At 34.2% G+C, this 24,693-nt stretch overlaps 3 protein-coding genes and 1 non-coding gene across 4 annotated transcripts in view; 1 reads left to right on the top strand and 3 right to left on the bottom strand.

Annotated features, from left to right (window-relative positions):
• The window catches only part of Smp_086130 (putative adenylate cyclase), a gene marked incomplete at both ends in the record, with an annotated part of 31,606 nt that extends 26,637 nt beyond the window's left edge, over positions 1 to 4,969 (bottom strand). The window contains 3 exons of the mRNA XM_018789381.1: positions 421 to 684; positions 2,347 to 2,546; positions 4,905 to 4,969. Coding sequence (XP_018654830.1) covers positions 421 to 684; positions 2,347 to 2,546; positions 4,905 to 4,969 — 529 coding nt within the window. The remainder of the gene's footprint in view (positions 1 to 420; positions 685 to 2,346; positions 2,547 to 4,904) is intronic.
• A 1,176-nt stretch (positions 4,970 to 6,145) lies between these two features.
• Smp_203670 (uncharacterized protein) lies at positions 6,146 to 6,355 on the bottom strand (the record flags this gene model as incomplete). The annotated part of the gene is made up of 1 exon (XM_018789380.1): positions 6,146 to 6,355. The coding sequence occupies one exon, from the start codon at positions 6,353 to 6,355 to the stop codon at positions 6,146 to 6,148; it is 210 nt and encodes a 69-aa protein (XP_018654829.1).
• An 8,105-nt stretch (positions 6,356 to 14,460) lies between these two features.
• Positions 14,461 to 24,693, top strand: part of Smp_168970 (discs lost-related) — a gene marked incomplete at both ends in the record, with an annotated part of 23,494 nt that continues 13,261 nt past the window's right edge. Inside the window, 2 exons of the mRNA XM_018789379.1 lie at positions 14,461 to 14,628; positions 17,806 to 18,068. Coding sequence (XP_018654828.1) covers positions 14,461 to 14,628; positions 17,806 to 18,068 — 431 coding nt within the window. The remainder of the gene's footprint in view (positions 14,629 to 17,805; positions 18,069 to 24,693) is intronic.
• Smp_tRNA_00719_Gln_TTG.1.1 lies at positions 20,311 to 20,377 on the bottom strand. Its single transcript has one exon. It is a non-coding gene (tRNA).

Below are 24,693 nucleotides of genomic sequence, written 5' to 3'. Positions count from 1 at the left end.
GTATTTGAGAAACAGTTGTAAACTTCATGTACCAGTCAGAAATGCATGACTCTAATCAAAATGATTACGAATTACTGATAGCAGGAATAAGTACATTTAGAAAAATTAGATGGAAATTTAGATTCAACATCTTACGTTCATAACCAAACAATCTGGCCAATCAGGTAGTTTTTATAAACAATGATCGCCTTGACCTTATAACCGTAATTCAAAATATTCATTATCGATCTATAGGACATCGTTGTTTACCTATAAATATTTAGTTTAGAAGGTTGATCTATTCGAAATTCATAACTAACTGAAGTTTTAAGACAATATAACTTACTTATTAATAAATCTCATGAGTCACAATTAAAGCATAGAAAAGATCAACATTTCAAAAATGATTCCAACCACATAAGGTTATATTTCAATTATTACCTGTAACTGATGCCACTGCGGCACTTGCTAAAACACATACGCCATCATAAATCCCCATATATGAAAGACGCCGACGTTCCAGTGAAGCTTGTTGACATTTAGAGTTATCCAATAATGGCGCTTGTTCATCAGGAATCTTAGTAATATCAGCGAAGCAAACTGAAATTTGACCTGAAAATGTAAGCAGTCCTCCACCAAGAAAACCACACGTTAAATTTCCCAGAATTAATAAGTATAAATTCAGTTCAAGCAAAATCACAAGCGCTGAAAAACATTACAACAAAGGAATTATAGTATTATTATTAAGAAAACAAAATTCATTTATTTAAATATATAAATATTGGTACAAAGGGGCATCAGATACATATGCGCCACACTAATCTCATTCGATTTGTGTAAGGGCTGTGATACTGCCCGGATGCCCAAACTGAAGCAGGTAGTTCTCTTAAGGGGCCACACCCGGAGCCTTTGACCTAAAGATCTGATCTACAAGGCAGTGGAGCATCGTAAGGAGATGCAGTCCCATGGTAGCCGGTGACCAACGATTGATTCATATGCCATTTGTTCTCACAGGATACTGGAGCCCATGTGCACTATTGGTTTGGAATCAGGGTTCTCCAACTACTCTAGGTGGACTTTCCGTGTCCATCAACCCACTCAAAGCGCCGGACATTCGCTTCTCGCCCTCTCAATTTCGTAAACAACACCCCCGTCACGAGAAGGCGGTGAGTAGGACTTCCCTGGCAGAGGCTATATATGCGTGACCATGTGAGAGAATTTCGAGAGGGAGAGCGGACTCTCCCCACTCTCGGCCTCTAAATAAACTTGTGTCGGTTAGGCTACTTATAATGCTATTACAGGCAAAGAAACTCTGCAGTATCAGACAAACTATGCTCTCACTAATTTTCTCAGGTTCTAAAATTATAGATCTATAAATAACCAGCAAATGGAATGGATAAAACCTTTAATTGAATCCATCGGTGCTATAAGTTGATAAAGCTATGGGAATTTTAAAGAAGGGCAACAGTGTATATCGTGTTGATCATGACCTAAATACTTGAAAAATAAGTTCATGTAAGTAAGTGATATTACTGCGTGTACATCTGCGTTAGCTAAACATGAAGCGAAACCATGGGTAGAATCGCTAGAATACAATTCATGTGAATATATTACAAAATGTGTAAAATATTAAATAATGTAAATTTTACCAATGATAATAATAAATAAGGGGATAGTTAGAAAAGCTAGTAAATATAACTGAGGTTTTATAATTTGTAGTTAAAATAATCGATCAGACTAACATTTAAATAACCCTATCGCAAGTTAGGACAATTAGTCGCTAAATACTTCTAAATTATGTTCTGTTCAGTTAAGAATTATGACTTTTACCGGGGATAAGAGATGGAATCTTATAGATTAGTTCATTCCGGACCTGATTAAGAGCTGATAATATTCCCTTGCATCGTAATATGATGTTCATTAATGACCAGAATATAAAGGATGATGCTATTCATAGATCATCCCATTTATAAACAATGCAGGGACATGTTCATAAACACTCAGTGACAAGGTTTTATGAGTGAGACTTGTGTAATTGAATTCACATGAGTAATTGAACTGAAGAGCACATACGGATGACGATATATACAAACTTCCAGTCCTAAGTTTCTTTAATGTATATATAGTCCTACAACTTCACCATCTTTATAGTTTACTAATCAGGAGACAAGTGTTTAGGTCCTTTAATGGAGCGACTTATGGATACATTCATAGAATATAATAAGAAACACAAATTATTACAAAGTAATACATTTAAACAATGAATACCTCTGCATGAACTGAACAACCGATAAGAAATAACAGACTGTTACACAATAATATGCAATACTATATGTTGAAATAATTTAGAACAAACGATAACTTTACATGAAACGATTATGTTTGAAGTTAAACCACCAAATAAAACTCCCATCGCTACACGTCGACCATAATGATCAGAAAGTGAACTGATCGTAAACGATGACAAAAGTCCAGGAATTAATAACGCAGCACTCAATAAGGGGAGTAAATGTGCAGTTCTCTTTTGAACTTCGTCTTTCGATTCTTTATCCTGATCAGGAATGGATCTATTAGTGAAAAAAGTTACCCCAATTGTCACTCAATATTTTGTTTGTAAGCAAAATTTAAAAAAAAATATAGTCCTGTTAACAGCTGTTTCCCTTCAGAGCACACAATTTTTGTCCAGTCTTAGACTTTGCATGAAATATTTCCCAAACTATAGCCTACTATACAGCAAACATATACGTGATGTAAGGTGACACATTGATCGCTCAAAAGGGCATCCGTTCTCCCTTACAGAATTACCAACACAATTCTACGTTTTTACGCAGTACTTATGAATCTTTATTCTTAGTTTGAAACAGCAAGACTAAATTTGTAAAATATTGTATCATTAAGCTTCCAGACTTCTATACCGATTAACTTGGCTATATTTACGTACTTTAAAGTAGAATACATAGGCAATAACTATGTAGAGATCTTAAACACAGAACTCAATAGCTGTGGAGCAAAAAACTAAAAAAATGCCAAGAATAACCAAACACTCGTTATGAAACACCTTAACAGTTCCAGGTTATGAGTGATGCTGGGTGCAGTAGGTGTAAACAGCTTGATCAAAATTATTATTACCATCCTATTATTATTACTGCATTCCCTTTATTTATGTCTTATATTCTCATCAATTTATTCATGAATATTCATCATATCACCTTATTTATTTCTACACCTCTATGACCTTTAATTATTGTAACAAAAATATTTCATTTTAATCATCTTATTATAATTACTAAATCTATTGTTATTACTCGTATTACGTAATCTAGTATTATAATCTTTCTACTACGTCCTCTTTGTTATTCGTGTTCACATTTCCTCGCGGAATTAGTACTTTAACAAAATATTTTCATATAGATACGATTGTACAACCTAATGTAAATTCGTTGAAAAGAGATCCCTTCGCTGAACTTTATGTTTTCAAAATGGTAAAGACATATTAGATGAGGTTGGTGAACGAAAAACTTAACATCATCAAACTGGAGAAATAACATTCTGTTTGTAGGAAAAATATTTATTGGATCACTTGAACATAAAAATATGGAAAACAAGAAATAAATACTTGTTATCGATTTCAGAGTAAACTGAAAATGTTTTTATATAGTTGAAATCATGAGTCAATTGAAGCTAGACCATGGAGAACCTGGAAGCACTGGACGGCCGTTTCGTTCTATTATGGGACTCCTTAGCAGTGCGCATCCACGATCCCGCCTCGCGAGATTCGAACCCAGGACCTACCAGTCTCGCGCGCGAGCGCTTAACCATTGGACCATTGAGCCGGCATCCAACTGTGTTAATGTCTAACTTCGAGGTTTTCCATGGTAGTCTAGCTTCAATTGACTCATGATTTTAACTATATAAAATTACTAAATCTTCTAATAAACTGAAAATGATCAGTAATTGCAGTAGGTCTTTCTTAATAAGTTGAACTGATATGTTCCTATCCATTCGATACCATGATTGACTTCGTAAATCGCTAACTTGTTGCTGGGTCATGGAAATTAATCAATTCAAAATGTAAAATATAGCCCATCAGTCAATTTTCATATCGCCTTATCACTAACAGATATCACATTGGCTTTCGAAAACTGATGCTTTTTAGACACTTACCTAATAAAAACAGTATATTTTTAATGACTACTTAATTAGATATTAAGTCAACTTCCAACTTGAAATCAAAGTTCAAAAGAAAATTCTTCACAAAAAAGAATAATATAACAAAGCTTCACTGATACTTGACTGACTGATTCATGTATAGTCATGAAAAAAATGGTGTTAATAATAGGATATGTTGGTGAAGACATGTTAATTATATTCTGACCTACAGCTAACACGAGTCAATGACGAATTGAAGTACCTCACCGGACACTGACTGTTGTGGACAAAAACGGAATAATTTCCTTCTACTTTGAATAAGCTCTAAATTATCAACAGAAAAATAAGCCTTGATTGAAATAATAACACCCCATAGTGACCAAACAATCTAATCACTTATAATAACCTTCAACATACTTGTTTTGTGGAGAAGGTTCGTAGGGTAAACCTGCGTCCTTTAGAAACCTAGAACCGTACGAAAACAAGACAATGAGGAGATAAGTAAAGAAGAATTTTACTAAAAAGTCTGAAAATATCCAATACGTCTTATTAGTTAGTTTATATAAGTAAAATCCGTTATAAAAGTCGAATATGTGATTCTATTAAATCATTTTCTTACTGTTCAGAAGAGCAACTAAATTTCATGTTGGATTCTTTCAGGATACTCAAGCCTATCCATCTAAAAGCAGAAGTGTCAAGAAGGGGTAAACTATATACAATTAATTAGAGCAGTCCAGTTTTGCAATATTGTAAATTATGTCCCTACACTAACTTACTGACCAATTGGAATCGATTCGTTCAGATCAGACTTGTTTATTGTATATGAAACAAAAATCAGCATATTCAGATATGGTTTTCATATATGTTCAGTTTAATAAATCTTCTGTAGTCTTTCTCCTCTTTGCTACATTACGGCTCAGCAATTTTTGTCCAGTTCTGACACTTGGCAGGAATTTCTATGCGAACAATATTTTAAGAACAACCCTACAGAGTTATTATGTATATCAAACATAGTCATTTTATCGAGTCTCGTGAATTCTTAACAATTTTTTAGAACTATTTCGGATATCTCAGAGCATTCCAGATCCCACACTACGATTCGACTTCGGAATAGGAGTTTTTAATGATTAGTTACTAAATTCATCAGTCTTAAATGTTAACATAAGCACTTTTACTCAGAAGTGCTGAAACAGGAATTAAAACAACAGTTGGCTTAAAGTAAGCAGAAAAATATATAATAAAAAGTAGTCCTAATGTTCAATAAGTTTACTTGCTAATAAAGAATTTACGTATCGAAATTACGGACGATAGTTATAAAAGCAGAAAGCCGACACTAACTTCTTCAGTTCTATATTGAGATTAATTCCAAGAACCAACATACATATTTCAAATAATTGAAGACATAAATAATAGGTGTTCATCGTAATGATGTATAATACATGGTTTACTTAAAGATATTATCTGCTTACTTCCTCTTTTCCTTTTAGGTGAGAAATGGAATAAAACAGATGCCTTAAGCAAACCTGTTTCTTTTGTTGACTAAATCAGAAAAATTTAGACAAGATTAAAAAGCCTAAAATGTTTAAGCACTGATTATATTTGAATGTAAAAACTACCAAAAAACATGAGTTTGAATTATTATGAGTAAAACGTAACCTATAATATATAAACTGGTTCGTGAGAAATTGAAATCCAGACCAAAATGATTGGGTAAACATGGTAAGAATAACCAGCTTGATAGCAATTTTTCTTTCAGAACTCCACATAGTTGAGTTGTACAACTTCAGATATGGTTTTATTCAACTAAGCCTATGGTAATATTGACAAACACATTAGATATCTTAAATTTTGTACGATTGCAAAGTTTCAGAATGTAATTGGTTGACAACATACTAAAAAAAACTAGTGTTATCCAACGTAAAACAGGCCTTTCAAGTGAGAATATAAATTAAAATCATTCGTACAAAATCTTCTATTCATATAGAGTACTACATGAACGAAAATTCCAAAAGACTTTTTAACTGAAAAAAGCAAAGTAAGTCTCGGAGCAACATTGAGCAAAAGGTAGTTTAGTATAAAGACGATATTTTGAAACGGGGAATTCATATAGTTTTATAAGGATAGGAAATGCAACTAATTGCAGGTACTCGGAAATATAACTTAGTATGACAAGTAGACAGATGATTGAATTTTTGAGTGTCAATTTTAGATTATCAACATGTCTCATAATTCGCGACAAATTGATGAAGACATGATCCAAAAATATAAGCAGTTTATGAAAAACCACAGAACTAGTTTTCCGTATACTGTTCTCGATTTATTATCCATATTTTTAATGCTGACAACTGACGATTTTAGCCCCTGGATGCTTACACATATGGCAGAAATGTGGTTTAGACAGAGACATGTTGAGAAGAGCATTGACATGTCACTGAGCTAAAGTAACAATTGTAGACAAAGAACTGATGAGACCTTGTTAAAAACAAATATGACTGAAATTCTAAATCTTATATATTTAAAGTGTAACCAGACGCTACTATAAAAAATTAAATGGGACATGTGAACCGAAACGTTCAGAATAATTCGCTGAGAAGGTAACGTAGCAGCCTACTTTAAGACTTTGCTGTCAACGGCATCAGGATTTGTGCATGTAGACATAAGTATAGTCCCCATTCCGAATACTGTTACGGATAAATTACGTCAAATACTTTACAAATAACTCAAGAGAAACGGTTTTTAATCAAACACGTTCTAATCGCTTCATTTTAGTTAGTCTGGCGATATCACTCACCAGCAAGAAGTATACTACACAGCCGGACAGGAAAAGTTACAATTACTTATTAAGACTCAACTAATTACGTTTAATTATAAAAACACCAGATCTATTACTATTACGTTTACTTAGTGAAGTCAAACAATAATCCATCACCACAATGCACATAAATTAGTTGTAGTATGCCGCGCTTGGGTAACAGCTGGCAATACTGAGACGGACTATATCACTGAGAAATATATCAATACTTAACGGAGCGAATTTTCCCGAGGGCAAGCACCTAAATTTGGCAGAGATAAGGTTATAACCTATGTTTGAAAGTTGAAATAACTAAATGTTGAGTCCAGCCTATATTCAGCAGCAAAAATTATTGCTGATATTTTCACTCTTTGGATGTATACCAAACCATATAACCAAATGTTCTCCGTAGACATACAGAGATCACTTCCATTGTTGGTGAATTTCGAATGCTCTTGGAAGAGAATAACAGATGGAAAAGAAATCTACTCACTCATTCGAGAAATCGTGCAGTCTTAAACTTTTATAGCTTGAGTTCACATTAATTGATCATATTTCATCACACACTATTTTACTATCATTTAATGTCGCGATATTCCTTGAAACCAGATAAGTTAGCGAGACCATTATATGTGAAAGAACCACTGAAATTAAGGACAGCATGTCTTGGGTTTCAGCGCGAAATTCATTCATACGTTTAGTTAAATAGCATTTTGACATTATAACTGGTGTGAGTTGTCCCACAGCACCTCAATATCACAGAAATGTCGTCCATAAATAATAGTCTCACCAAAAAGCTTTTAGCTGGTTCTTCGAGAAACATAGGTATAGCTAACTCCATAAATTTTCATCCGCATTATGAATGAGGATGTAAAATATACGAAAATTGTGAGTTTTAGAATTATATCGACCACTGATTATGCTGATTTTATCAGAAGCATGTTAAGACAGTAAAATAAAACTATTACAACCGCAACGCACCATTTAAAATTGTGACCCAACAATCAAATGGTACAAATGATTTTGGACGCAGTAGAAGAAGCTTTCTCTTAACTGCCTTTCGTATCTAGTAGCACTGAATCGCCGATACCTCCACGCAGGAACCTAGGTATATTATTGATAGAAGTAAAAAAGGCAAATCATGGTAAGATACTATCCTTAGTCCTTAAGGACATGTTAAGTTTTCTCCTAAAGGACCACTGGGAAGTCTCTTGGGCTAGCCCAGCCGACAGCAAATTCCGGAATTTCACTACTCTTAAGGAGTAGAAGGTATGTCTACAGTCCGTTCCGCTGTGTTGTCTCCAGTTTCTGGGTGTTATCCCTAAGATTTGTGTTGCGGCTAAGCTTAGATAGTGTTTATGGGGATGTTCAGAAGTATTAAGGATGCTGTAGGCCATAAGAAGGTCATCTCTAAGACATTTGTACTGCAGTGGGTAAAGACTCAGTGATTGGAAGTGCTCTTCATAAGGCTTGAATTTGAGTCCATGAACTTATTTCATGGCTCGCCAATGGATACGTTCCAGAGTGTCCTAATCCTTTTGGAGTGGGGAGGGAAATACTATGTCTCTGTACTCTAAATGGAGAAGAATAAAACCGTTGAAGATTATTCAGAACGTTCTGTCGAATTGGCCAAATATGCACTTCAATGTCACCAGTGCAAGTTTTGCTCGAAAGGCATTTTTCTCGCAATTAGAGTAAGACTTCAAATACTAGCGTACCAACACTCCTAGATCTTTTTCAACTTGGGAGACCTCTGGAGGGTAGTTGCCTAAGTTGTAGCTGTAGTCTGCAACATGTCTCAGATGGACTATTTTACACTTTGAAGTGTCAAAGGTAAGTCCGTCGCCATCTGGCCAACTTTCAAGTCGACTCCGATCCTTGTGAAGTGACAGTATATCCTCATGGTTGCGTATCTCTCTCCGAAGTTTCACATCATCAGCGAAAAGTACTAAGTCACACAATATCTGTTGTGAAAGATCGTTTATATAAGTCAAGAAAAGAAGAGGTCCTAGTAATGAACCCACCGGGGACCTACTAGGACATTCCATAGCCTGAGAGAAAGCGAAGTTAACCCTGACCTTAAAATGTCGATATTTTAGATATGAAGTGAGCTAATGAATTAAAAGTGATTCGATATTTAATTTTTTGATCTTAGTGATAAGACATATGTAGCTGGCCTTATCGAAAGCTTTTGGGAAGTCAAGGTAAATGACATCAACCTTCCTCTTGAGACCAAGGATGATTGTCCATCTGTCCACCAGAGTTAGCACGTTGATGACACAAGAGTGACGTTTTCTAAAACCATGCTGTCGGGGTCAAAAGAAGGTCATGGATACGAAATAGTCGTGTAAACCATCGCATATCAGGGACTCCATAATTTTTGAGGGTGTGGAGAGAAGTACTACCGGTTGGTAGCTTGAAGGTTCGCTGTGTCGACATCTTTTGAAAATTAGTGTGATGTGAGCCAGCTTCCAAAGTTCCGGTACTGTGCCCGGGCTTGGTGAGTGTGAGAACATCACGATAAGTGGTGTTGCCATTATTGGAGCTGCTTCCCTCAGTATAGCAGAATGCGCCATACCCGAACTAGGAGAAGTATCTCTTTTAAGTGCCGCAGTTTCCTGTAAATCAAGTTAGAGCTCAAATTCACTTCAGAAAGTCCTGTGCAGTTGCAGATGATTTCATCAGTATAGTTAGTGTGAGTTCATTGAAATGTTTGAGAGTACTGTTCAGTCAGAAAGTTAGAGCGTCACCGTCGTTGTTGGTCGAGCCATAAGGCTTAGCAGTTGAGAACCTCCAGTTTTGCCGTGTCGAAGAGAGGCTGTATGACGTAATAAACCTTACGGACTGGAAACAAATTTATCGTTAAGCTTTGTATGGTACTGAAGCCTATCATCTCTTATTGCCTTTATGCACATGTTCCTTGTTTGTTTGTATTGTCTGTATGTGACGTTGATTCGGTTTGATGATTTCTCTGATGAATATCCTATCAACCTCTAACATCGTTTCCTCTGCACATGGAAGTCGGTTTGTATGCTCCCATAGTGGGCTGTTATTTAAGGTATCCGGTCAACAAACATTCAGGATGTTGCGTAGACAACTGTTTATAAATACTTGTACGTTTTTGATGATGGTTATGGTAATTTCCGTGCTTTAGTTCTGTATATTAGGACTGCCTTGATGGTCATATTGAAGATTATCACCTTGATATTGGTTGACAGATAGTTGTGTAGGGTCACTGAATATCGAACAGATCATTGATCCCTGTCAAGGTCAAGGATAGTCAACGCGCATCAATCAATCGTATGCCATGGACTGGCCCACGCGGCAGTGGTTGTTCTTTCACTTCTGTATTTTCGTGGTTGTACCTTAACTAATATATTCTTGTAATAACGTCCTTTGTGTTGTACAGTCTCCATAGCGTCCATGATCCTTTGATGCGTCGATGGTTCAATCCACGTAAGGGCTGGTCGCGAGGTGTGACTTCAGCGTTAGTTGGTTCGTCACCATTCTCGTCTAACTATGGTAGGCCCCCAATCATTTCGACATAGACCACCAACGTAGATGTTCTACACTGGTGAGCCCGACGTGATACGAACACGCAGCCTTCTGAGTTCCATGTTCTTCAATTGTGAAAACAAGGCCCTTGCTTTGTAGATCCTCGCCTTTACGTCTGCATCAGATCCCCTTTGTTAACCGATAATGTGTGAGGGTGTGAAACTTTCCACCTCTTTCAGAGTTTCTCCATCAAGTGTGATTAGGTTGGTGTTCTTTAAGTTATATTTGGGGATCCTGCACTTTCCCTTGCATATGTTGAGGTCCACTGATGAAGAGGCTTCCGCTACACTGGCTGTCTTGATCTCCATATGTTGATGTGTATGGGATAGAAGGGTTCAAATCGTCTTGTTGCATCCAAACTGTTAGTTGTATTCTGTTCGTCCCGCCGGATGTGGAGGTCTTTATAATCCCGTCAACCACAAGAAGAAAGAGAAGAGGAGAGAGTAAACAGCCTTGTCTGACTGCAGTCGTTACTTGCATAGTAGTCCATTGTATAAATTCCGCATGACGTTGAATATCTTCTCAGGCGCACCACAGTGTTAAAGAAGGTTCTGTCGTATCCTCTCATCCACACCGTCAAATGCTTTTTCATAGTCAAGAAAGTTTAGGTACATTGACTATTTATATTCAATTGATCCGTGGTGTCGCGATTCAGTCTGTGCATGACTGATCCTTATGGAATTCGACCTATTGACTTCGAAGCTGGACGTCAACTGAATCTTTCATCCGGCTCAGCAACACTTTGTTAAGATCCTTTTCTGATACTGACAGTCATGGAATTCCTCTGTAATTCTCACACTCACTCTGATCTCCTTTCTTTTTATCTTAATGAGATATCCTTGTTCTTCCTCCCAAATCTTCCGGAATAGAAAGTGGAGCATGTTTACAAATACTTCCATATGTGACTACAGTACTTCGGCTGGTATGTTGTTTGGTGATGTTACGTTCCCACTTTTGATTTGTCCGATGGCAATCTTGATTTCTTTGGTCGTTGGTGGAGTGACATTTACAGGAAGATCTATGTGTATTACTTTGATGTCCTTGGGTTCACTGAGACTGGTCTATTCAAGAGTTCCTCTCAGTGTTTGACCCACCAGTTCCTCTATCCTTGAATCTCAGTGATTGACATGCCTTCTTTGTACTTGACTGGCCCATCAGGTTTATCATATTTCGCCACCAGTTTCTTCGTTTTTATCATATAGTAGGTTCATATTTCCTCCTGTTGCATCGTTCTCCGATGTCGCTGCTAGCCTTCCATGTATTTCTGCTTGTCGGCTTTAATGCTCTTTTCCACTTGTTTGTTTGCTTCTGTGTATTAAGTATGTTCCTTGACTTCCTTTGTTCTTGTTCGTCTGTTTTTAATTGCTGTCTCCTTTTTCTTTCAATCTTGAATTTCATCTACGGTCTCGATAGAAATCCATTCCTTAAGATGATTATTGTTGAGGCCCAGAACCTCCTGACACGTTGAAGTAGGTGATTTTTTTTGTTCATTTTTAATTGTTCTCCATAGTAGCTTCTTCGAGTAAATCTTGTGAGGGTTGGAATCTAATGTCGAGAGTGTAGCAGTAAATAAATCCCGAAAATTAGTAGCTGTGTAAGTCCTCGACATTTGATGCTGACCACATTAGTTTTAATGGACTCAAATAGCTGAAGGCACTCGGTCATGCATCCGCACCAGATCACGAGTGGATACACTGTGCTCCACTTCTTCTACAACCGATAGCCAGCTTAGACCAGCCACTTCTCGATATATGAATAGTCCATCAAATAGATCTTCAAACCTTTTCGCTTCTGACTTCGAACTTTACTGAGTGGACACGCTCTGATTGTAGTGGGTATTACTGGTAAAGGTTTTGCCGAACTCTAAATGCTTGTCGCATATTTAGGGGCTATCTTGATTTCATTGAGTTTATCAGTATAGAGAAAAAAGGCTGTATTAAAGCTTTGCAACGGTGTTTCCCCAGTTGTCCATTGCTTCTTTAGCTCCCGGTCTCTCACATTGTCTGGAAATTTTACGTACTTATATTAATTATTGTTCTAGTTGTTAGAAGGAGCATCGGCCCCGTGACTTTCGAAGAATCCCGGCTTTTATCATGAGGTTTCATAATTCTTTTGCATGAAGATCCTTCAACTTCCTGTGACGAGTTTAAATGGTCTAATTTGTTTATTCTAGCTAGCGTTTTTTAACAAGGCTGATTTCAACGGGATAAGGATGCTGACCCCATGTTCAACTCTCCTTCCTTACCCGACCTTGGGACTGGTAGTAACTCTAGAAGAGCTGCAGAAGTTGCAAAGTACGACAAGTAATCCAATAATTCTAGACCATTTTTAAGTATGCTGTTTTGCCACAGCAAATGCATCTGTACTACGACCGCTTCAGTAGATAGTTTCAAGAGGAGACTTAACAACTGTGTGCTAATCTATGCCTTATTGTTCTTCATGTGTAATAGCTGTGACTGGAGCGTCCCTTGCTAATTATTATGATTATTATCCCCATCATTCTCTGCCCGCTTTACTGATTATCACCTCCTATTCATTATTCTACCACCTTCGTCTACATTAATAACATATCTAAGTTATTTACTTATGACAATTATCTTTTCTTCTCTTATTCGCCTGCTAATTTCATAATTCACTATATTGCTACCAACGAATTTCATTTTACGGCTGTGATTTCTATGGTTTTAGCAACTTTGCTTCCTTATAGCAAATGTGAAAGAGCAAGAAATATTGGCCTCCAAATAATTGTGAGACTCACTAAGACCATAGCAGCTCATTGGCTAGACTTTGGTGGCCATACTCACATCAAATCGGTATCAGCAATGAAAGATTATATGTTATTCTGAATCAATTTCAAATATATATTCATTGACTTCATCAAGTCAGCTAAAATGATGGCAGAGGTTAAGTATGTCATACAAAAATGTTTCATACATCCGTCAGTGCAAACAGATACAAAAACGCGATTCGGTGATGAGGAACATGTAAAATCAAGACATTTCTCATTATAAGTGTTTACACATTTCAAACAGCACACTAAATAACGAGAGTAAAGAGATGGATATTACATAGGATAAGTAAATTTGTAGGCAATCACAAGCCTATAGATCACCAACGTAGATGATCTGTGTCGAATGATTGGGGGCTTATTCGAGTTAAACAGGAATGGTTTGACCAACTACCTGACTCCGAAGTCACGCTTCACCGTTATTACCCAACGTGAATTACCATTTCGGCGTGTTCAGGTGCTACGGCTACTTTGATGACCGTGCAACACAAACGACGTTATTACAGAAATATATTGGTATGAGTAGGTAAAAAGAAAAGAGTACGATCACTGCTGCATAGGCCAGCCTATGGCGTGTAACTAACTGATGCGCGTTAATTATCCTTACCTTTGACGGGGAAAGACGGACCGTTCGACATTCGGTGCTCAACTGCCTGATGATTTGTCTAGGGTTCAGCGATGTTTCACTGGTCTTACAAACATAAAAAAGACGCTCAACTACAATATTAACAAGTACAAGGATGGAGTTATTAGGAAGACGAAAATAGCTCAAAAGCCACATGCTGTATGAGTTATTAAGGTTTGTCTGGAAGACAGAAAACCCTAGTAGAATTTACAGTTGTGGAACTGGTAAAAGACTACTTATAATGAACAGTGCTAAGACACGTGACAAGGCTCTAACATAAGGAAAAGTGAATGAAAGATCAACTGGTCTACACCAGTCATACAAGCGATGGATTTTGAGTACTTCTTGTTTTTGGAGTTTAATAGTTTCAACAATTTGTATTGCTTGAAAGAACTTCACGAAGCAAGTTATTAAGAGGCAGATCAATGCTAGTGACCAGGTAGTGAAAGTTGTTTCTCACTATTTCTTGTTTAAGCTGCCTTCTACCTTGCTCACTCAAAGCTATACTAACCAGCGCTGTGTATAACGTGAGATGGATTTCGGTAATTCCCATCAAACATATTTCACGGTTTTATGGTAGAGATAGTAAGATCTTCTGTACTGAAGTTGGTCCAAGAATCAAAAAGCAAAGGAAACTTTTCCCTGAACCGTTTGGCAGAACATGTATATTCTATGTTACAATCCGAATTATTGGTCAGATGTTATGATATCGCCAACATTGTTAATCGTCCTTCTATTTTGGTAAGAATACAAAAATTATCGGGCAGCCAGTTTTTATGCCTCGATAAAATTCAATTTATTGTCACTAGATTATGAAAATTTTGAGTCTTAAGATTGGAGCAAATTACATAACTTACTATGTGGTGACGAAGATACAGTTAAGGTTAATATTGGATCTTGTGGATCTAAGTGAAATTTTTATTTTTGTCCGGCGACATCGACTGTTTGTGAAAATGATTCCAGCAACGACATTGTTTTCCGAAGCTTTTATGAAATCTAATACGGAAAATAATTTTCTAATTTAGAAACATGCTCGTTAAGATGGTCAGTTTAACTGAACTTCCGCTATTTCTTAAGAGCAAGCTAAAATGAAGTGTAATGATATCATTTTTTTCCAAATTCTCATCATATTACCTCACGGCGCCGCATGTTTATTTCCCCAAATTTCATTCATATTTAAATAAATTTGTTTGTCCGTAGGAACTTGGACTAGTTCACCTATTTTTCATGTTTTACATCAAGAATAACCGGCCGGCCAACATTATTCCCACAAATATCCTAGTAATCAAGACAATTATTTCGTTAATTTAAGTAATATTTGTTTGTTGAATTCACCTATGGTGTCCATCTACTCGCTTTTTGGGACGTCATTAAATAAACTTCGTTTTCGTTGTTGATCTCTAGAGTTTTATCTGGGTTTAACCATCTCCTTTTTTAAGTTTCCCCACGAACTACAAATAGAATCACTTCACTATCTGTGGTACCTTAAAACAGAAGTTCTGTAACATCTGTAAGCCAAGTTTAGTGTTGTTACGCATGCTTTTTCTGGTTGCTGACAAAATAGTTTCTTTGATTATTACTACAGTGTCATTTTTCAAACTTGTTGAAGTCTCTCAACATGTTCATCCAAAAATATCTAAAGAGCGTGTAACCTTTTACTGATAAAAATATAAATACCCTTTCAGTTACAAAACTATTGTTTAATACCTATTCGCTCACCATGATATGCAGAAAAAAGTGGAGGCATACTGGGTATTATTCTAAATTTGGATCCACCTACATAGGTTCCTGTACTTGCGTGTTACCACCATCTCAGGTATAAACGTTTTAATCCCAGTCCAAATAAATGAGCTTGCACGTAATCATCAAGTTACCTCAAATACTTTATATTCATCTAGTAAAGTTATTAGAGGTGCTACTGTGTAATACACGTTAGTTTATACTTTTCGATACATGCATATGAATGAATTAAAAATATCGTGTACCGGTGCGACAACTTTAAGGTTTTACTTTTAGTTCTATCAGAATATCAATTTTAAACATTAGTTACCCAATGGTAATCTGAATGAATATTACCAAAATATCTTGTGAAATGGGTCATTGTCAGATTTTACGGGTTATTAACCTCCTTACTTCTTAGCTGCTTTTCGTTACAGAACACTTATGGTGAAAACCACTTGCTTGGCCAGTAGATCTGATTAGAAAATGGTTAGAAATACCTCTTCTCATCTTGACAGTGTTTTTATTTTGTATCCAACGATTTACTACTGTAGTTTAGCCCTTCGACTTGTGGTGAGGTAGGAAAATCTTTGTCTGACTGCTAAAGTTTAAAACGAAACAAAGAAGGAAAAAAGAGTATGTTTGATGGTAAATATAACTTCATTGAAGCATTTGTATGGTCTTAATTTACTTATGAGATTGGGGAGATTTGAATTTATGACCACTTACTGCCACTCGGCTGAAGAAAGTCAGCTACTTGATACCCTTAAACAAGGTCATCCGCAATTTGAGGGAATTGATGCTTCCTCTGAGATTTGTCATCGTATTTCCCAGTAAACTTATCTATATTTCGTATTGTCCTTTTCTCCTGCGTCATGAAGTAAGGGAATAAACAAAATTTTCTCAGGATGACGTAGATTTACTGATTTCATGGTATATATTTATCAAACTACAAAATAAATAACACTGCAATTAGTTAAGAACACTAAACACACAAAGATACCAGGAAATATGTTTATCTGGGTATTAGAAAATATGTTTCTAGGATAATTAAGACACAATTCAGTGTTCATAATGCACAAGACTTATAAATTTGAATAGCTAACCAAATGGTTGCTTTACAAATAGAATAAACGTCGGAGGGCTAAGGAGTGAGTAAGGTGTCTGAGGACACGAATTATATTACTGATATCGGAAGACGGATTGAAAGTTTAGGTTGTCTAATTTACTAGCTGGGCAAAGCGTGGATAATAAGACTTTGTCTGAAACGGATCCTAAAATTGATGACATGAGAAAAATAATATGTGACTAAAGCGAGAGTGTAATGTTGGGAATAAAAATTGTCATATCAGTACAGTGTACTTTGAGTAAGTAGGTTAGTTTTTAGGCGGCTGGTGATGACGCTCAGTTCTCTGTCTCAAAGACAAAATCTTGAAATTCTGCCTAGTTGGAGAATATTCCTGAGCTATAAGCAATATACATAACGTGCACTAAAAACGTCCAAGATTACCAACATTTATACCAATGACCGTATAGATATTTTAGTTAATGGAGTCATTAATTTATTATGTGCAAATTAGTCTAATTGACTGACAGAATACATAGTTTACAAATAAGTGCATCATTTCATAAAATAAAGTCGATGGAACACTGAAAGCGTTCTGATGAGTTAAAGAGCTTATGGATGTTGTTAAATCTGGTGGTGTAAAGTAGCTATAAGCTAAATGGTTGGTACGAACTTTTAAATGTATTTATAGTGATATGGCTACAACCGAACTGATTTAACAAGAGATTCTCAAGTTATTCACCTTGTCGAATGGAGTTTGACCATAATGCGAGGAAAACAGGCATCATAGATGGTAATTATTATGAGCTTGCCTTGTTAATTAACTGGGGCCTTAAATATTAACGGCTGAATTGAAAATCAGTAGTTAAACAAATTACTTTACTGGACAATTATTTGTATTTTCTTACAAAAGGTGTGCATTTTAAAGTTTCCCTTTCGCAGCCATTTCGGTATTGTAAGCAAATGACAAGGATAAAAGCTGAAAATCTACGTTGATTAATTTTGGTTTTTTATATAAGTCTTCACCTAATACTTTGGCCAAAGTATATTCTTTTAATTCACAGTCAAATACATTTGTATCATATGGATCAATTTCAAAAAATTTTTATACAACAATTTTCTGCTCTTTTTAGGACGAGTTGGACAGTTTTATACCTTATGCAAACATTAGTGAAGTTCAAACAGGCTTACCTCCATTTTCAATGGATCAACTTAAAAAAAGAATCTCTGGTTTAAATTTACCGTACGGTACAGGTATATTTACTATCCAGTTACCTGATTATCAACCTCGATTTGGATATCGAAGGTCAGGTATTGTTCTTCGACAAGCAGTTATTAAAGGGGAAGTAGAAAATTTATTTGTTTCAGGAGTAGAACATGGCAGTCCAGCAAGCAAGTAAGTATTATTTTACTGTAATTAACTTTTCATCTACTTGCATGCTAGAAAATTATTTGTATTTTATTGTTTCAACTAAACAATAAAATCAGTGTAGTAGTTGTTTTTAAAGGTATTTAGTGTTAAATCAGCTTTTTTCAGTAGAAGATGGAATAATCAAGAATTTATTTTCTGGACAATGACATTTTAGGAAAAACTCACTCAGTATGAGTTATCGGAAATACTTATTACCTAATATGATATATAACAACTATAAATATCTTTTCCCATTGGTTGTTAAATTACAAACTATTAATGTCCGTTGTAACTATCATTATTCTTACAGAAGTTGAATAAGATATCATCATCATTGAATTTGAATGACTTAACAATTTTACCGTTTATTATATCTTACAAATCTAGATACTGTTTCACCTTCATCTATGTGATCATACAATTTACATCAGTTGATTACTGGTTTTTTATATTTATTTTATTTTATTGTATAATTTGAATGTTGCCAATAAAATAACAGAATGATAACTTATTTAAATGACTAACAATCATCAATTGATCGCTTTCAATAACTTTATACTCAGATTGAATGATCATAGAATTCAAAAATATAATTAAAAAAAGTCAGATCAATGGTTTTAGTTTATTATTTAAACATCTTAACAATATTTAATTTCATAGACATTATATTCAATCAAGATATAAGTGTTATATCGGGGCAAGAATAAATGAATGGTAACCGTTGGGGTCTATTTTTATAGACTAATGTCATATGTATATTTTTATTGTGTAACTATTAAGTGACTATATTGAGTGAGTATTCATATTTTTTTCATTATAAACTTTTATTTGACCTATTGACTATTATCATACGATTTATTATTGTTAAGATATATCCAATTTATTAGTAACGGTTTCTTATAATCTTAGCCACCTTTGGTTTGATCTTGTACAAATGTTATTTTTTTATTATATGGTGTGATGTGGTCTGATTTGTTTGTATATAAACCTAGTATGTTTGAAATATATGATTCCTATCTCTAAGGCTGATACTGGTATTCTGGATTTAACAGGTAGGGCTAAGCAGAAAAAGGGACTAATCAGTACTCTAGGTTGGTGTATGCGTCATAGGTTGGGCCGTATAAGTCAGAGTATCTGAATTGGCAATCGTATTTCACAAAATCATATAACCTAAGGATATAACGGTCAGGATTGATTGAAGTTAGACATTAACACCGTTGGATGCCGGCTCAGTGGTCTATCGGTTAAGTGCTCTGGCTCGAGACTGGTAGGTCCTGGGTTCGAATCTCATGAGGCGGGATCGTGGATGCGCACTGCTAAGGAGTCCCATAATAGGACAAAAAGGCCGTCCAGTGCTTCCAGGTTTTCCCTAGTGGTCTAGATTCAATTGACTCATGATTTCAACTATGAAAATATTAAAATCTCCACAAAATCCCTTCTGATTCTAATCAGGATAAAGTTTTTCATTTGTTTTTTGTTTCTTTGTTTGTAAATCATTTATTGATTTAGTCAATGAAAAATATTTATAAATATGAAATGGATATATAAATATATATACCTTCAATATTTTAGTCTTAAATTTAAATTGATTTTAATTATTAAATTAATGATAATGAGAATGTAGTTAAGGTCACACACACTCACTAATCACTATTATAAGATGTATGTTTGTTTTGTTGTTTTTTTTACCTTATACAACTAGAATCATAAATTTATCTTTACATTTTGAGCATTTTGTAATTTGATATAATTTTAAAACAAATTTAATAAACTGTTGATTGTATCTATTTTAATGATAATAAATTATATTACTATTAAAACACTTTTGAATCTTGAAAGTAGTGAATTTAAAAAATTCAGTACCTTTTAATGAATGTTATATTTTTTCTAGTTTAGATATTTAGTAATAAACATTTGATAGATTGAAATAACAAAAATATATTATGTATCATATTAGATAAATGGAAGAACTTTAACTTAACTTTTAAAACTTCTAATTTATAATTTTGATAATAATAATAATTAAACTTTTACCAACTTGGCTTACAGGTTTAAAATTCATATAATTTCGTTTAAGTCAATAGTTGATATCATTAACTTTTATATAAAATGTGTAGTTCATTCATTAGTAAACAAATCTATATTTGGCTAGCAGTGGAATCCAGGACACACGTTTCGTCCTATTTGGGACTCGTCATCTGGATGTACCTGCATCTCAGAGTTGATGTTCACCCTGGGACTCGAACCCAGTACCCTTCGCTTCAAACGCCATTGTGTTATCCACTCAACTACTGAGTCTTGATAGCCACTTACTTGTGAAATGGGGTGAATTTTGGATTCACTTGGTATTGTTTGTTTGAATCTTCCTATTGATGTTTAGGACTGCAATTGATTAGTCTCTTGTTGACATATGTGCATCCTACGCGAACTGCCTCGGTATTGCCTGAAGTCACAAGCTTTATAAGCTTTATAAGAGTGAACATCAACTTTGAGATGCAGATACATCCACCTGATGAGTCCCAAATAGGATGAAATGCGCGTCCTGGATTTCATTGCTAGCCTCTATCCATCTTTGCTTATAATGCTTGTGAACTAAGGTTATATCGAGGCAATACGTACAGTATCCACATATGCCAACAAGAGACTGATCAATTACAGTCCTAAATAACAATGGGAAGATACAAGTATACAACACCAAGTGAGTTTCACTCTTTTATTTTTATTTTGTTTAATTATCTTCATTTTATACATGCTGTGACATATATGATTCATATCATATATTAAAAATTGTATGTTTTCTTATAAATTTACCGATAAGAGACAATATATAGTGTGAATGAAATTTCTACTCTCACCACTTACGTTTCTATACAATATGTTATATTAACACTTATCATTTCACATCACAAATCTCTTACACAGTAATACATATACCCAGCCTAGACATTATTAACATTGATTGGATGACCTATTCAGTGTACAATGAAACGAAGAACCATGTACCTATTTATATTCGATAATTTTGATGTTTGATTATAATTCCTTGAAAAATCTTGGACCAGATTGCCAGGCGAAACGTTGGATTTACTACAAATTCATTCGCTGAGATTTTACAAATATATATTATTCCTAATTTATATCAACTTTATTTATTTATTTATTTGAACACATAAATATTAGTACAAGGGGGCACGAGATATATATGCGCCACACGAAAAAATTGTCATTTCATTTAATTGTGTAAGGGCTATGATACTGCCCGGGTGCCCAGACCGAAGCAGGACTATATTAACTAAAGTTTATTAAACTTTTGTTTATTATTATATTACTCCTTTTAATTTTAACTTGTTTACAATTAATGAGACATCGTGAAATAAAATAATGAGTTTATTTTAAATAGAAATAATATATTTGTAAAATCTCAGCAAATGAATTTGAAGTAAATTTAACGTTTCGCCTGGCAATCTGGTCCAAGATTTTTCAAGGAATTATAATCAAACATCAAAATTATCGAATATAAATAGGTACATGGTTCTTCGTTTCATTGTACACTGAATAGGTCATCCAATCACAATTATTCTATATATATTCTTATTGTTTAACTATCGAGGAATTCCACCACATTGGTCTCGACGATATCGATTCGCGGCCACATATTGTATAGAAAACGTAATTGGTGAGATGAGAAATTACATTCACACTATATATTGTCTCTTATCGGTGAATTTATAAGAAAAACATACAATTTGTAATATATGATATGAATCATATCTGTCACAGCATGTATAAAATGAAGATAATTAAACAAAACTAAAAATAAAAGAGTGAAATTTGAAGAGTGTAATTTTTAAAACTGTATGTATGTGTCATTTTTAATGTTCCAGTGAATTCATTCAGTATTGTTTGTTTGAATCTTCCCATCGATTTGTTAGGACTGCAACTGGTCAGTCTCTAATTGGCATATGTGCATACTGTGCGTATTGCCTCAATATATCCATCTCTGCGTTCCAGTGAGTTGCTTAACAAATTCCGATAAGACAACTGATTAGAATCATTGAAAGCTTGGACCAGATTGCCAGGCGAAACGTTGGATTTACTACAAATTCATTCGCTGAGATTTTACAAATATATATTATTCCTATTTAATGTCTTACATCAACTCGGCGCTCAAATACTGTGAAACTATTCGTTCTAATTTAAACGAAAGTTCTTATATATGAATTTATTTTGTTCTGTAAATTGTATTGAGGATAAAATACATGTCTGTGCATTTGTCAAGGATTTATTTTTCATATTTTAATGTTTGTGCAATATTTAGTCTTTTTTTATACGTTCATTTGATGAATAAGTACTTCATATAAAAGCATAATCACCACTGAGGATTGCCATTACAAACTTCACCTTTTATTTTATTTAATGAGTCAAGTCAAGATACACTACAGTAGGGTGTTCATAGAAGATATATGTTCATAATTTTCGATGATTAAAATGATATCCCCAGTGAAAATTACACTCTTGTATACAAAACTGACACATTAAATGAACGGAAAAATGGTCAATAAAAGTTAGATATTATACTTTTATTGAGGAATGAAAAAATATAGTTATCCTCTCATTCGAATAGCTTTTATTCTGTGAAAACTATTTTAATAACAAGTGTTTATATAATCTAAATATGTACTTAGTACCAATCGTTGCTTCTTTTTGCCTTGTTTTGTTATATATTTAGTAAATGTTCATATAACCACATGATTGCATTGATTAATTCACTCATTATGTAACTCTTACAATTATTTTGTTTGTTTATATTTCTGACTTAACAAAAGTTCGAGAATGACTGTTTGTTGTTGTTGCTGTCATCACAAAGATTATGTTGTTCATTATTCTGGTGTTGAAAACTAACATTACATTGAACAAACATATAAAGAATAGGTGTGACATTTTGTGTATATTTTTATATGTGCGTGTGTTGAGATGGCTGCAGTTGGTTGATAGATTGTTTACTTAATTATTTTTCTAGTATAATCAATAATTAAGCAGAGTCGATGCACCTTATGTTGGACATTGTGATTTGTTGAATTAATATGAATATTAACAGGTGATATATGTATATAAATGTTGAGTGATTGTTGTTTTGTATCCTTATCTATATAGATTTGATACAAAATGGTCATGTCAATCTTTATGGATTGCTATGTAGTAAAATTGTTGGATGCATTATAATTTTATCTTTCCGAATACTTTATATTATTTGTCTAAATGAAATCATCGCATAGCTGCTATATAAATGGTACTTATACTATCAGTTAACCCACTTTTATGCACTTATATTCAAAGCCTTCTCTCAATCATATATAAAAATTAAATATTTTTAGAATTTCAACTGAGTATTGACTCTTTCGCTCCAGTCTTCATCTCGTTAATTTGAATTACTAAATTTTCCGTCTATCACAATATACACAACATGATATCAGTTACTTTTCAATGGTCGATTAGTTGAAAACACATTAAAGGAGCATCACAAACAAGATAAAAATTGAGACTTTCTTAAAAACAATAAAACTCAGTAATCATACTAGCTCAGTGTAATAGGCTCTAAGAGGTGTTCTACAATGGTGAATCGTAGCACTGGATTGTTAATAATGAAACCAGTCTGGTGTCTAGACCAGTTGATAGCCCTAGATAGCTTAGGTTAAGAAAGTGAAAGATACCATTTTATTCAGAATTTCAAACTTTTTTAGCACTCATTTTTAATTAGTTGATTTACAGTGGTATTTCAAAATTAGTAATTTTGTTTTAACTAAAGGTCTAGGGGGTCAATGCTACATAAATAGTAAATATTTATCTTCTGTACTACAATTAAATGCGTTAGATTCCTATGCATCGGACTACAGCCACCATTAATAAAAATTTACTATTTTGTAAGAAAAACAAGAAGTGATCACAGTCAGATATAGATGAATAAATATAACCTAGTTGCTTAGTTTATAGGTTGCAGTGATGTTCAGATATCATTCTTAACGATGAAATATTGATTTCAGTCGTCAAGACAGTCTTCATATTGTCTTAAACATTATATGGCTGTGTACACTTTCTCAAAATAAGCACTTTGAAGACAGTAATTATATAGTAGTCTGTTGTGACATTAATGAAGAAGATAGGATATTCGATAATTCCGATGTTTAATTATAGTTTCTTGAAAAAGCTTGGACCAGATTGCTAGGCGAAACGTTAGATTTACTTCAAATTCATTCGTTAGGATTTTACAATTACATTTTTTCCCATTAATATCTCATATAAACTCGGCGTCCAAATACTGTGAAACTATTCGATCAAATCTAGACGAGTCTGTTATATATATATATATATATATATATATATATATATATATATATATAGATAGATAGATAGATAGATAGATAGATAGATAGATAGATAGATAGATAGATAGATAGATAGATAGATAGATAGATAGATAGATAGATAGATAGATAGATAGATAGATAGATAGATAGATAGATAGATAGATAGATAGATAGATAGATAGATAGATAGATAGATAGATAGATAGATAGATAGATAGATAGATAGATAGATAGATAGATAGATA

The sequence above is a fragment of the Schistosoma mansoni genome, chromosome W (genome assembly GCF_000237925.1).
Source record: "Schistosoma mansoni strain Puerto Rico chromosome W, complete genome".
NCBI classification, from domain to species: Eukaryota; Metazoa; Platyhelminthes; class Trematoda; order Strigeidida; family Schistosomatidae; genus Schistosoma; species Schistosoma mansoni.
The sequence above is the reverse complement of the archived record's forward strand: the minus strand, read 5'-3'. Positions and strand labels throughout refer to the sequence as shown.